Source organism: Oculina patagonica, chromosome 3 (genome assembly GCF_052425735.1).
Source record: "Oculina patagonica isolate OP01 chromosome 3, crgOcupat, whole genome shotgun sequence".
Classification (NCBI taxonomy): Eukaryota; Metazoa; Cnidaria; class Anthozoa; order Scleractinia; family Oculinidae; genus Oculina; species Oculina patagonica.
In genome coordinates this window covers 24,142,879-24,155,535 of record NC_135760.1, presented here as the reverse complement: position 1 = coordinate 24,155,535, position 12,657 = coordinate 24,142,879, and the positions used below count along the sequence as shown (strand labels likewise).

The window sequence follows — 12,657 nt, the reverse complement described above, 5'->3', positions numbered from 1 at the left end:
GAAGTAATACACCTTGTTCCTTTGTGCTACAGAAATCAGAAAACCTCCAGCTGTACTAGCTCGTCGATACGCTTCACGCTACAGAAACTGTAGTGTTAAACACTAGGACAGAATAGCCATTTGGCTTCTCTGATCCTTAGGATTTGAACAGACCTTACACTGTAGCTAGTATACCTTACATTGATCTGTTAATAATGATGTAAAGTTGTACCCAAGTCTCACTGATAACATTATCCTTTTTGCTGATTAAAGGTGTTGCCATACCAGTAGAAGATGTGAGACGTAGGGGCCATTGGGTCAAGGAATTTTGGACATGCCATAGCATTGTAGAAATACAGGTTTATATGTCTTCTCTTGCATGCTGAGTTACTGTTAAAAAGCAAGTCCCTCTCAATGGGATAAAAAGATCAGCTAACTTAAAGACCTTTAGCAAGATCTTAAAATAAATTCTTTGCAGGATCTTTCAAGATGCTTCAGAATCATTACAGAAACCTTAATGACAACTTGCAGGATACTGCAGGATCTTTGAAGATCTTTGACAATTATAAAATAATAAAGATTCTCACAAAGATTTTTGCAGATCTTTGACAATACATTTACCAAAGTAGGTACATCCCCTTTGACTTGCTAACAGGGATCTTCAGATCAAGTTATGAGTACCGGACTTTCAAACCTAGTGCTTATGCCTCTAAATATTACATGGTCTCCTTTTCAACATATCTGTAACTGGACAGAGTAAGGGCTCTGGGAACGTAACTAGATTGCAACTGGAGAGTTGTATTTGTTCTAATTCTCATTCTTGTACTTCGATGTAAAGTTCCCTAATATTATGCAGTTGAAGGAAAAAAATAATGTAATTTATTTACCCACGTGACACGGAAGAGCTCAGGAGCTCGTAAAGACGTGTACGTGCATCCAAAATCGAATTGGAATTTGGAGTGTTGGTTTTTGTGGAGGGAGGAAAACCGGAGAACCCGGAGAAAAACCCTCGGAGCAGGAACGAGAACCAACAACAAACTCAACCCACATATGGCACCGGGCCGGAATCAAACCCGGGCCACATTGGTGGGAGGCGAGCGTTTTCATCTTTCATCACTGCGCCATCCCTGCTCCCTACGAACAGCTTAACCTCCCTCCCCAGTGACGCCAATCATCTTACTGAGTTGAGAATGATAACAGTAATGTTAAGTCTTGTTGATTTTTTTAAAACCCACTGACTATCATTTGTATTTTGTTAATTGTTGCATTTTCCTTTGGTCAGGATCAGTTTTTGACTTTACTCAAATCAGCTGCTGCTGCCCAGAAAGTCACTGAAGCTCAGGTATTTTGTTGAATAAAATTATTTCCTGGAACAACACCACTGAGTTTTGTCTGTACTGAACAGAACAATACATTGTATGCATGTCTCATAAACAAAATTTATTGTTGTCACAGTGCATGTTCAGGTTACAGCTAGAGAGCCGACTGTACAGAAGAGGAAGCAAGCAGTTCAACTTGAATTTTATAAGAACAGAAGGAGAAAGGTAAACAGTCATGAAAACAAATCAAAAAAACCTTTTATTGGGAGCCATATAATATTATTTGGAGAAATTTTATTTACCGGTATTTATATTTCTACTTGAAGGTCAACATCAGTTTCTTCACGTCCTTACCAGAGTGCTCACGAGGGAGTCTTTGTCAGTAGTTTTCATATCAAAGAGTACTTGTCTTGGTTTGCCAGTTCAGAACAAGCTCAACAACTACTTTTAGTCACTCCAGCAAGTACCACAAGTGAGGATAAAACATGTTTATACATAGGATCTTTCACGTTAATTTTTTTTTAATTGAGGGTAAAATTGCTTTGAAGATTCCCGAAACTTTCAACAAAACCTTTTAGATTCCAAAATGAATCCCAAAACTTCATCAGATAAGGTTCCACTTGAGGTGACCCAAAGCCTTCCAAAGCTTTCAATAACTTCTGAAGGTTTCTGAACGTTATTACATTTTTGGAAGGTCTGTAAATATTTCTGATAGTTTCCTGAAGATTGACCAAGACCACATGATATCTATATCACACAACTTTTACACTATGTTATTACCAAGTAATCCCATGTTTTCTCATTGATATTAAACCACTTGCCTAACAGCTTGTGGTTCCACTTGAGTTTTGAACATTTTATGATGTCATTTTTATGGTGTTTAGTGGGTCTAGACCATGGAAAAATTTAATGTGGTGGATTTGGTTAAAACTCAAAAGCAATTGACTCAAACTGCTCACTCTTATCCTCACAGACATCTGTAGCGGGAAATGGCCTTGCTTGAGGTTACCCTCAATATTATTGAGCTACATTTTGTACAATTGAATGCGCACCCGGTTGGAGTGAGGCAATGTTATTTTAAAGACACTGATTAACCTTAAAACACAACACAAGAATAATGGCAAGAGCTGGAACTCTAGACCTTCAGATCTTAAGTCTGGCATGTTTTTCACAAGACCAATGTTGCATTTGTTTTTAGGAACTCAAAGTCGACGCACTGGAAGGTCAAGGAGGAACAGGGACACTTCTAACTCTCAGCTACAGTCACGTGCAGTAACCAGGGCAACAAGTCAGACTGAGTCATCTAGTGCAGGTCATGGAGACATAAATTTTGTCACGGGAGGGCCTTTTAGTGAAGAGTCTCTGAGTGCTATAAAGTAAGAATAATACGCTTTTCAGATATAAAACTATGCACTGTTATGGGTGCTTGCAACGCAATACCAAGGATGCCCTTAAAAAGAGTTAACTAAAAAAAATATAAAGTGCAGTTTCGAGCCAAAGTGGTGCATATTGCCAGAGCTAATCCTGGTTTCCTTAGCATAAAGCAGCTAGGAGTATTTCTAATCCCTCCTGGATGGGATGCTAGTCCCTCGCAGGGTACCCCCAGCATTATTTCTCCAGTACCCATTTCTACACCTGTGTGGAGAGTATAGCCTGTTCCAGGCTCTTCCCCACAAACCGAGAGCCTGGGAGGCACTATGAGAGAGTAGTGAGTAAAATGAGAGTAGAATGTCTTTCCCAAGAACACAACACAGTGACTCCTAGGCCTGCCAGGGCTCGAACCTGGAACGTTCGCTCTAGAGTCCGGCGCGCTAACCATTAGGCCACCGCTCCTCCCAACTGGTGCTTTTCTCTGGTTTCTGTAGCGTAAAGTGACCAGGAGTACTTATTTCTAACCATGAGAAGTGGCAATGGGTAGTTCCAGAAACTGTCCATACCCACCCAACAGAAAAGTTTTGTGATGGTTGGAGGTCTCAAAGGCCAATTTTTTTAAGAAAAGTATGAAGCTAAACTGCAATTTTCAGAGGGGTTGGCTGGGAGGGAGCGGGGGGGGGGGGGGGAGGTTCAACACAAAAACCCTTCTGTGGAGGATTGGAGGCGTGGATAATTTTCTAGAACAACACTGACAATAGTCCTACATGTGTTTGCTTCATATCATGGAAACCAGAGATTCAAAATTTAGGTTCAAAATTAGAGTTACTGTTTTGCTATTACTACAAGCATGTAGACCTATCTGTTGTAAATTCTCAATTTAAGCTTTGTACGTAATCATTAAAACTTAAAATAAGTTTGGTTGATACTGTGTTAACTATTTTGCAGAACATACTTCAGTGACAGAATCTTTGAACTTGGAGACCAGATTGATTTCTTTAGAATGCTCCATTACATTATTCTTGTGGTCCTTCTTAACAGGTTGGTCTTGAAGTACCCATCTACTTTTATTAGTTTGGGGGAGAGAAGGGGATAAACAGTTGGCAAACAGTCATTTAACTGACAGCACACTGCATGATGTGATGTAGGATCTGGGATGTGCATACATGTGTTCATTAATTGAATTCAGTTCATGAATAGAATACGATGCTTCCAAAAACAATCTTTGTCAAATTTGATTGCAATGAAACATAATCGTCTTGTTTACATCTGGGCATTGGATTGGAACTACATGCAATGGAGGTTAATGCGGGGTTCTTTTCAAATATAAATGACGTGAAACTTTTTTTAATGATATTCCCCCGCATTAGCCTCCATTGCAAGCTAGTTCCAGTCCAATACCGAGAATATGAATATGGTCTATTTGCTGGAGAACTTAACAGTATTTTGACCCAAGTATCCCATTATTTTTATAATTTTTTAAATCAGATTTTTTATTTTTAAAATCTTCATGCCTGTCTACAACTGCAGTATTTTTAATACTGAAAAAAAAACCCGTCCTTCTAATTAACATTGAGACTTAAGGGTGACCTTCACTTAAAAAAAAAATATTAATTTTAATTATAACAAATGTATTTCTCGTCAGCATATTATCATTAACATTCAACCTATGGACTCCAGATCCAAATGACAAAATTATTTTTCTTATTTAATCTTGCATCTCAACATTGTTTTTAGAGAGGAACCTGATGCCCAGGAATGCCTTGTGGAGGCCTATAGGCTCCTGAAGAGCACAGCGTATCAATTACACCTTGTGATGCAGCAAAACCGTGTTCTGCAGGACCTTGTCACTTTCTTCTCTTCTTGTGGGGTAAGCAGAGCCTGGGAATTCACAGTGTCTAATGGCTTGATTCAAATTTGGGTAGCATTCCTTTTAACCAGTCCATTTTTGGATCTAGTTAATTCAGGTTGTTCAAGCCTTCGTGCTAGATATGGAACAAAAATCTAACAAAAGATTGAGCTACAATGACAAGGGACTGAGCTTACTAACCATATAATCTGGACCATTATTTTTAGTTTGCTCAAATGGAATGGAAATCTGAAACCAGCGTGAGCTACCAATCTGAATGATCCAGCATTGGAGGCGGATCATTTAGATTGCAATCTAAGATTGGTTTGCCTATACAAAAATGTTATAAAATTTAATTTTCGACTGCAAAATCCACATTTAGTTTAGTTGGAAGGAACGCTACCTTAATTACACATATATCACACACGAATGGCATCAATTTAATATGGACAGATCATTTTGTAACATTCTTGTACATTTCATTCTTTTATTTTTTTGTACATTTCATTCTGCTTTTTAGATATTTTTTATGGCATGTAGTTTCACACAGTGGAAGAACCATGCATGTTACACGTTGCACTTTATGCAATTTGTGCAAGTGCTGTGCAAAAGAAATTTATGTTTAAGAGAAATTCTAATTCAAGATTGAAGTTTGAACCTAGACGGTCTTTACTACTTCTCCAATCAAGTTGCAAATATAATTTGTTTTACAAATATGGTAGTTTGAATTTTAACACAACCTACACTAAATTGCTTTTCTTTTCCTTTTAATGTTGTTGTTGTTGTTGTTTACATTGCAGATGGGGGCATCAGATGTTGTACAGGCACACTTCATGGCTTACAGGCATTCCTTGAAAGATTTTTTCAGCAATTCCTTGTGAGGCCCAGTTTCATTTTACAAACACTTTATATAAAATTAATCCTTGATCTGCTTTTGTTAAGAATTATTTTAGGGGAGTGCGGTGAGCTACAACCCTGGATGGGATGCTTGACAATCATAAGATTACCCCTCAGCATTTGATTCGCTGGTTACCCATTTATACTCCTGGGCCCGGTTGTTCAAAGCAGGATTAAGCTAATCCAGGATTAGCGTGAAAATTGATTTCAATTTTATATAATTTCGTTGAGGTTTTCTGTTAATATTTTCTGTCCCACAGTTTTGACATGGACCAAACTCAAACTTAACAAAATATTAGCTTTGGAAACAAGAGAATTTAAAATCTTGATCATCTTTTAATCCTGAGTTAGCGTTAATCGTCTTTCGAACAACCCGGGCTTGGTGGAGAAATGGGCTGATTTATACTCCTGGTGGAGAAATGGGCTGTGGAGGATAAGAGTCTTGTCCAAGATCCCTGATTTCCCCAACCAGTACTCAAACCTCAATCTCTCTATCCAGAGTACAGTAGACTTATACTAGTTTAGACTACCATGTCTCCATTAAGATGATGGTGGAGGGTTATTTAACAGAGTTTTTCATGAAAAAAGTGTGGAAGATGCAGTGGCCTAATGGTTAGTGTGCTGGAACCCTGTATGGAGCAATCAAGGCTTGATCCTTGGCTAAGGGTCTTTGTGTGGTGGTATTCTTACTAGGCAAAGCACTTTTCTCTCATAGTGCCTCTCTCCACCCAGGTATATAAATGGGTACTGGCAAATTTAATGCTGGGGTGGGGTAACCCTGGGATGGACTAGCATTCCATCGAGAGGCGGGTTAAAATAAACACTATTCACTTCATGTTTCAGAAACTGTATGGGCCACAATGCCGACTGTGGACTTAAATTTTTTACCTATGGTAACTGTGACATAACTGTCTGTAATGTGTAATTCCTTAGTAAACATTTTTTGTGCTGTAGGAGGGAGAGAAGCAGAGAGATGTTGTGTTATGGGAGAATACTTCTACAAATGCTGGATGCTATGACAGTCATCAATCCTCATTTGGAAGGAAAGACAAGGACTGGTACCTTACCACTCACTACTGAGGTAGATCAGTATGTCAATCCTCGTACAACATCAGTCCATTGTGAAGTAGAAAGGTAATAAGAATAAAGAAACTCATCAACTGGAGGAATTGCAAGACAGGGGATTCAAGGAATGATGTCGCAATATTTTAAAAACTCTTTTTCCTGATGTTCAAATTTATTTTAAATTTTCTTAGGGTACAATACTGGTGCCAAATTTCAATTACTTTGCTCTAGTATTTACAGAGATACTACTGATTTTGTGTTTTTACACCAGTTACTGTCAAACTTATGACGTCATCAGTTATCTAATTTGCATAATACAAAATCGTTATTATCTCTGGAACGAGAAAAGATATCAGGAAAAGGAAAATACCGTCTTTCTTCATTTTGAAAGGCCTTTCATATGAGTTCAACTTGGGTTTCATTTCATAGGCACTTTGAGAAATACTTTAAATCTAGCAGTTTTCTAAATCGGAAAGTACCAAAAAAGTAAAAAATAAATGGAAAATGAAGGATGGTTATCACTGAGGAAGATCTTGAGTTATACATGTAACCTTAAAATATTGGAAAGTTTTTCAATGTGCGCCAAATCCCCATTCTACTCCTACAGAATTCCAGTTTAGCCTAATACTTTCCTTTACAATTTTTTTGCATTTGAGCCCCCCACCCCCTGGGGTGAGTATCATGGTTATTTTCTGAAGTAAGTATTACAGTCAAACCGGATGTTCTTTTGATGGGAACTTTACAATGTTGCAGCGCGATGTACCAATACTGATTGACAGTTTGATCGAAGCAACTTGCAACTTTCAATTCAAAGTGAGTTGCCAAGTTCCAGCTTTCATTTTGTCATATAAAACGAGGTACCTGTAATACCACCATTCTTTCAAAGAAACGAAAAATTAATTGCCCCTTAGTCGACTGTTTATCGACAGAATGGGAGAAATTAGCATCAGGCTTAGTTGAAATAGCCAAACCGGGAATCACGCTTCAAAATTAAAAATGTAAGCCGTAACTTGTGGAGCAAATTTGAACTTTTTTAGTGCAATTACCAGTTTGGCAATTTGAACCAAGCCTGTCGCTAATTTCTCGCAGTCCGGTAATAAACAGTTGACCATAGGGCAATTATTCCCTCCTTTTTTGAAACAGAGGTGGAATTGTTGTTTTATGCGGGAAAATGAAAACCGGGCATTGGCAACTTGCTCAAGCAAATTTGAATTGAAAGTTGCACGTTGCGACGAGGAAACTGTCAATCAATATCGGAACATTGCACCGCAACATTGCAGATTTCTTCTCAAAAGAACATCCGGTTTGACTGTAATATTCCTTCATTTTTGTATTTCTTCTTGCAGGTTAATAGGGGATTAGAAGTGATAAACAGATATTGTGAGACAGTGTTTCTTGGCTTGATAGAAGATGCTTTATCTTGCTGTTCTACTCTGGTGGTATGTTGATGTTTCAGCTACAGAGATATGAAAGTAAAGGTAAAGTCTGTGTCCGAGCTATGAGGCTCATACAGCCGGAGCTTATCCCGGTTTCCGTAGCATTAAGCGACTAGGAGTATTGCTACTCCCCCCTGGACGGGATGCTAGTCCATCGCAGGGTTACCCCCCAGCAGTAAATTCGCCGGTACCCATTTGTACACCTGGGTGGAGAGAGGCACTGTGAGAGTAAAGTGTCTTGCCCAAGTACACAACGCAGCGCCCCGGCCAGGCCTCGAACCCGGGCCGTTCGACTCGGAGGCGAGTGCGCTAACCATTAGGCCACCGCAGTTGCTTAGGACAGGCTACAAAAGTCAAAGTATTTTCTTCACTCCACTTCATCCCATGATGTACTATATACAAATGTAGGTTGAAGCACTCTACTCTTGAAACATAAATTGGCTAGCTTCATAGGTGTGCACTGTGTGCAAAGTGTTAAAGCCCCATAGCTCTAAGCATGCTTTGCAAACCTATCATCAAAACCAACATGTGTATGAATTTATTTTAATTTAGGTTGTGAACACTATAAATGACTTTAGTAGGTCATGCCGTTGATACAGTATACTGAAACATGATTTTCTCTTTTTTAATTAGAAATATTTTCCTCCTGTAAAAAACAGTAATTCCCTCGCTGTACAGCAGAGCTTCAAACATGGAGCTGAAAGAGGAGACATAATAAACCAGGGAAAACTTGGTAATCCAATGAAAACTTCTTGCACTGTATTTGAATTTAGTTAAAGTTCGGTTGAAAAAGGTTGCATGGAACGCCCATGGTAAAATCTTCCAAAAATCGTCAAGGATCGTTGGTGATCTCCATATGGATCTCACGTTGTCTGAGGAAAGCATATTGACCTTGTGCTAGATTATTCAGTTTTTCTTGAGTGGAACTCACGTTATGTGAGGGCAGCATATTGACCTCGTGCTGGATTATTAATTCTTAACTGGGTGTTGAGTTCCCCATGGAACTCACATGATGTGAGGGCAGCACATTGACCTTGTGCTGGATTATTCTGTTTTTCTGTGGCGGTAAGTTCCTTATGGAACTCATCTTATCACAAAGTAGCATATTGACATTGTGCTAGATTATTAATTCTTACTTGGTGGTGAGTTCCTTATGGAACTCATGTTATCTTAGGACAGCATATTGACCTCGTGCTGGATTATTCTGTGTAACTTAGGTGGTGAGTTCCTTATGGAACTTAAGTTATGTTAGGGCAGCATATTGACTTTCTGCTAGATAACTCTGTCTTTCTTGAGTGGTGAGTTCCTTATGGAACTCACATTATGTGAGGGCAGTATATTGACTTTCTGCTAGATTATTCTGTCTTTCTTTAGTGGTGAGTTCCTTATGGAACTCAGGTTATGTGAAGGGAGCATATTGACTTTCTGCTAGATTATTCTGTTTTCCTTGAGTGGAACTCACGTTATGCGAGGGCAGCATATTGACCTTGTGGTAGATAATTCTGTCTTTCTTGAGTGGTGAGTTCCTTATGGAACTCACGTTATGTGAGGGGAGCATATTGACTTTCTGCTAGATTATTCTGTTTTCCTTGAGTGGTGAGTTCTTTATGGAACTCACGTTATGTGAGGGCAGCATATTGACCTCGTGCTAGATTATTCTGTCTTTCTTGAGTGGTGAGTTCCTTATGGAACTCACATTATGTGGGGGCAGCATATTGACCTCGTGCTGGATTATTGATTCTTAATTGGGAGGTGAGTCTATTGAAATGAAGTTCTCTTATATATTATTATTATTTAATGTTCCCCGGGGATCTTTAAGAATATTAACATCTTACACTGAAATGTCTTTGCCAAGACCTTTGTAATATCCTATTCATAGCGAGGATCTTCTTTGAAGGTCATGTGAAGATCCATGCAAAACCTTGAAAAAACCTTTAAGAGTCTTTGGCAGGTCTTTGAAGATCTTCAAAGATCCTTATGACTACATAAAAGTCAGTAAGTCATTTTGACAGTACTGTAGCAGCTCTCACAAGCTTGTAATTCTACTGGTTCTGTAGTGTAGTGTAGCAGTTGCTATTGTTTTTGGGGGCTTGCGGCATTGTTCTTGTTGTTTGATCTATTGTAATCTCTAAGGGAATCAAGACGTTCATGTAATACCTTGTGAAAGTTGCCACCCGACTCAACATTGTGATTCGCTCATCGATGGGGACATTTTAGTTTTAAAATAGCTTTTTTTCTAGTGAAGAAATTATTCAACATGATACGAGCGTGGGACAAAGAAAAAATCTGAGTCCCCGACGGGAATCGAACCCATGGCCTCCCAGAATACCGGTTGGGCGCTCTAACCAACTGGGCTACGTGAGACTCGCTGTGAGCTGGGCCATTTACTAGGTTAGAGCGCCCAACCGGCATTCTGGGAGGCCATGGGTTCGATTCCCGTCGGGGACTCAGATTTTTTTCTTTGTCCCACGCTCGTGTCATGTTGAATAATTTCTTCACTATTTATCACCGAGCTTGAAATTTACCATCTTTATTATTTACTACACATTTGATGATTTCGACATTGCTGATCCTAGCAGTATACAGGACGCGTGTCACATATCAACCTAGTAAATGGCCTAAGCTCACAACGAGTCTCTCGTAGCTCAGTTGGTTAGAGCGCCCAACCGGTATTCTGGGAGGCCATGGATTCAATTCCCGTCGGGGACTCAGATTTTTTCTTTGTCCCACGTTCGTGTCATGTTGAATAATTTCTTCACTATTTATCACCGAGCTTGAAATTTACCATCTTTATTATTTACTAGCTTTTTTTCTTTTAGTCTTAGTTGTGACAGAACAAGCAAAAACAGTCACTGCCCCCGCTGGCATCACAAAAGAAACTGTTCTGCTGAAGGTATGATAAATACCTTTAAAACACTGGTTTACAACAATATGAGACAGGCAAATATACATATTACTCAGGGAAATCCCATTTTAATAGTAGGCTGATCCCGCATTTTTTTTAGACATTTTCGCCTTGGTGCAATGCTGGCCTCACAACTTTGCTATTATTTTATTTTTGGCTGGAGAAAAAGATTTGGTCAATAGCGGTGCCAACAACGACAACTACCACTTCTGCGTTATCTAGACAGAATTTATTTTACACCTTCTACTTACAAAAGTGGCCAACCACTAGGGTCTGTGCATAGTCAACAAAATAATGGACAGTACTAGATGAAAGTACTGCTCAGTAGCTTCCATTTAAATGGCCACACACTAGGGTTCATGCACAGTCAACAAATTTTCCAACCACCTTGTACAGCATAACAAACAGTGAGAGTGATAAATGATCGTCGCAGTGAATTTCCAATTTAAGCAATTGGAATAAAGAAGCCTGAAAAAAATTCAGGGCTTCAACGGGATTCGAACCCGTGACCTCCGCGATACCGGTGCGATGCTCTACCAACTGAGCTATTGAAGCCACACATTGGGAGCGAGGTCAATTGTGAGTTCATATTTTCCCGTGAGAGGAGTGAAATGATGTAATGTATATGAAATGATTCATATATGAACTGCGGATGTATATGAGAGTGATAAATGATCGTCGCAGTGAATTTCCAATTTAAGCAATTGGAATAATGAAGCCTGAAAAAAATTCAGGGCTTCAACGGGATTCGAACCCGTGACCTCCGCGATACCGGTGCGATGCTCTACCAACTGAGCTATTGAAGCCACACATTGAGAGCGAGGTCAATTGTGAGTTCATATTTTCCCGTGAGAGGAGTGAAATGATGTAATGTATATGAAATGATTCATATATGAACTGCGGATGTATATGAGAGTGGTAAATGATCGTCGCAGTGAATTTCCAATTTAAGCAATTGGAATAAAGAAGCCTGAAAAAAATTCAGGGCTTCAACGGGATTCGAACCCGTGACCTCCGCGATATCGGTGCGATGCTCTACCAACTGAGCTATTGAAGCCACACATTGGGAGCGAGGTCAATTGTGAGTTCATATTTTCCCGTGAGAGGAGTGAAATGATGTAATGTATATGAAATGATTCATATATGAACTGCGGATGTATATGAGAGTGATAAATGATCGTCGCAGTGAATTTCCAATTTAAGCAATTGGAATAAAGAAGCCTGAAAAAAATTCAGGGCTTCAACGGGATTCGAACCCGTGACCTCCGCGATACCGGTGCGATGCTCTACCAACTGAGCTATTGAAGCCACACATTGGGAGCGAGGTCAATTGTGAGTTCATATTTTCCCGTGAGAGGAGTGAAATGATTCATATATGAACTGCAGATGTATATGAGAGTGATAAATGATCGTCGCAGTGAATTTCCAATTTAAGCAATTGGAATAAAGAAGCCTGAAAAAAATTCAGGGCTTCAACGGGATTCGAACCCGTGCCGGTGCGATGCTCTACCAACTGAGCTATTGAAGCCACACATTGGGAGCGAGGTCAATTGTGAGTTCCTTTTTATTCCGTGAGAGGAGTGAAATGATGTAATGTATATGAAATGATTCATATATGAACTTCTTTATTCCAATTGCTTAAATTGGAAATTCACTGCGACGATCATTTATCACTCTCATATACATCAGCAGTTCATATATGAATCATTTCATATACATTACATCATTTCACTCCTCTCACGGGAAAATATGAACTCACAATTGACCTCGCTCTCAATGTGTGGCTTCAATAGCTCAGTTGGTAGAGCATCGCACCGGTATCGCGGAGGTCACGGG

General features: G+C 39.4%; 1 protein-coding gene and 1 non-coding gene across 2 annotated transcripts in view; one reads left to right on the top strand and one right to left on the bottom strand.

Annotated features, from left to right (window-relative positions):
• LOC144647105 (uncharacterized) overlaps positions 1 to 12,657 on the top strand; it is a 53,058-nt gene that overhangs the window by 9,483 nt on the left and 30,918 nt on the right. The window contains exons 8-19 of the mRNA XM_078506860.1: positions 253 to 338; positions 1,262 to 1,321; positions 1,435 to 1,523; positions 1,625 to 1,770; positions 2,497 to 2,674; positions 3,618 to 3,710; positions 4,407 to 4,539; positions 5,319 to 5,395; positions 6,370 to 6,496; positions 7,827 to 7,919; positions 8,550 to 8,649; positions 10,736 to 10,809. Of these exons, the coding sequence (XP_078362986.1) occupies positions 253 to 338; positions 1,262 to 1,321; positions 1,435 to 1,523; positions 1,625 to 1,770; positions 2,497 to 2,674; positions 3,618 to 3,710; positions 4,407 to 4,539; positions 5,319 to 5,395; positions 6,370 to 6,496; positions 7,827 to 7,919; positions 8,550 to 8,649; positions 10,736 to 10,809 (1,256 nt within the window). The remainder of the gene's footprint in view (positions 1 to 252; positions 339 to 1,261; positions 1,322 to 1,434; positions 1,524 to 1,624; positions 1,771 to 2,496; positions 2,675 to 3,617; positions 3,711 to 4,406; positions 4,540 to 5,318; positions 5,396 to 6,369; positions 6,497 to 7,826; positions 7,920 to 8,549; positions 8,650 to 10,735; positions 10,810 to 12,657) is intronic.
• Positions 11,806 to 11,879, bottom strand: Trnai-gau (transfer RNA isoleucine (anticodon GAU)). Its single transcript has one exon. It is a non-coding gene; the product is annotated as a tRNA-Ile (tRNA).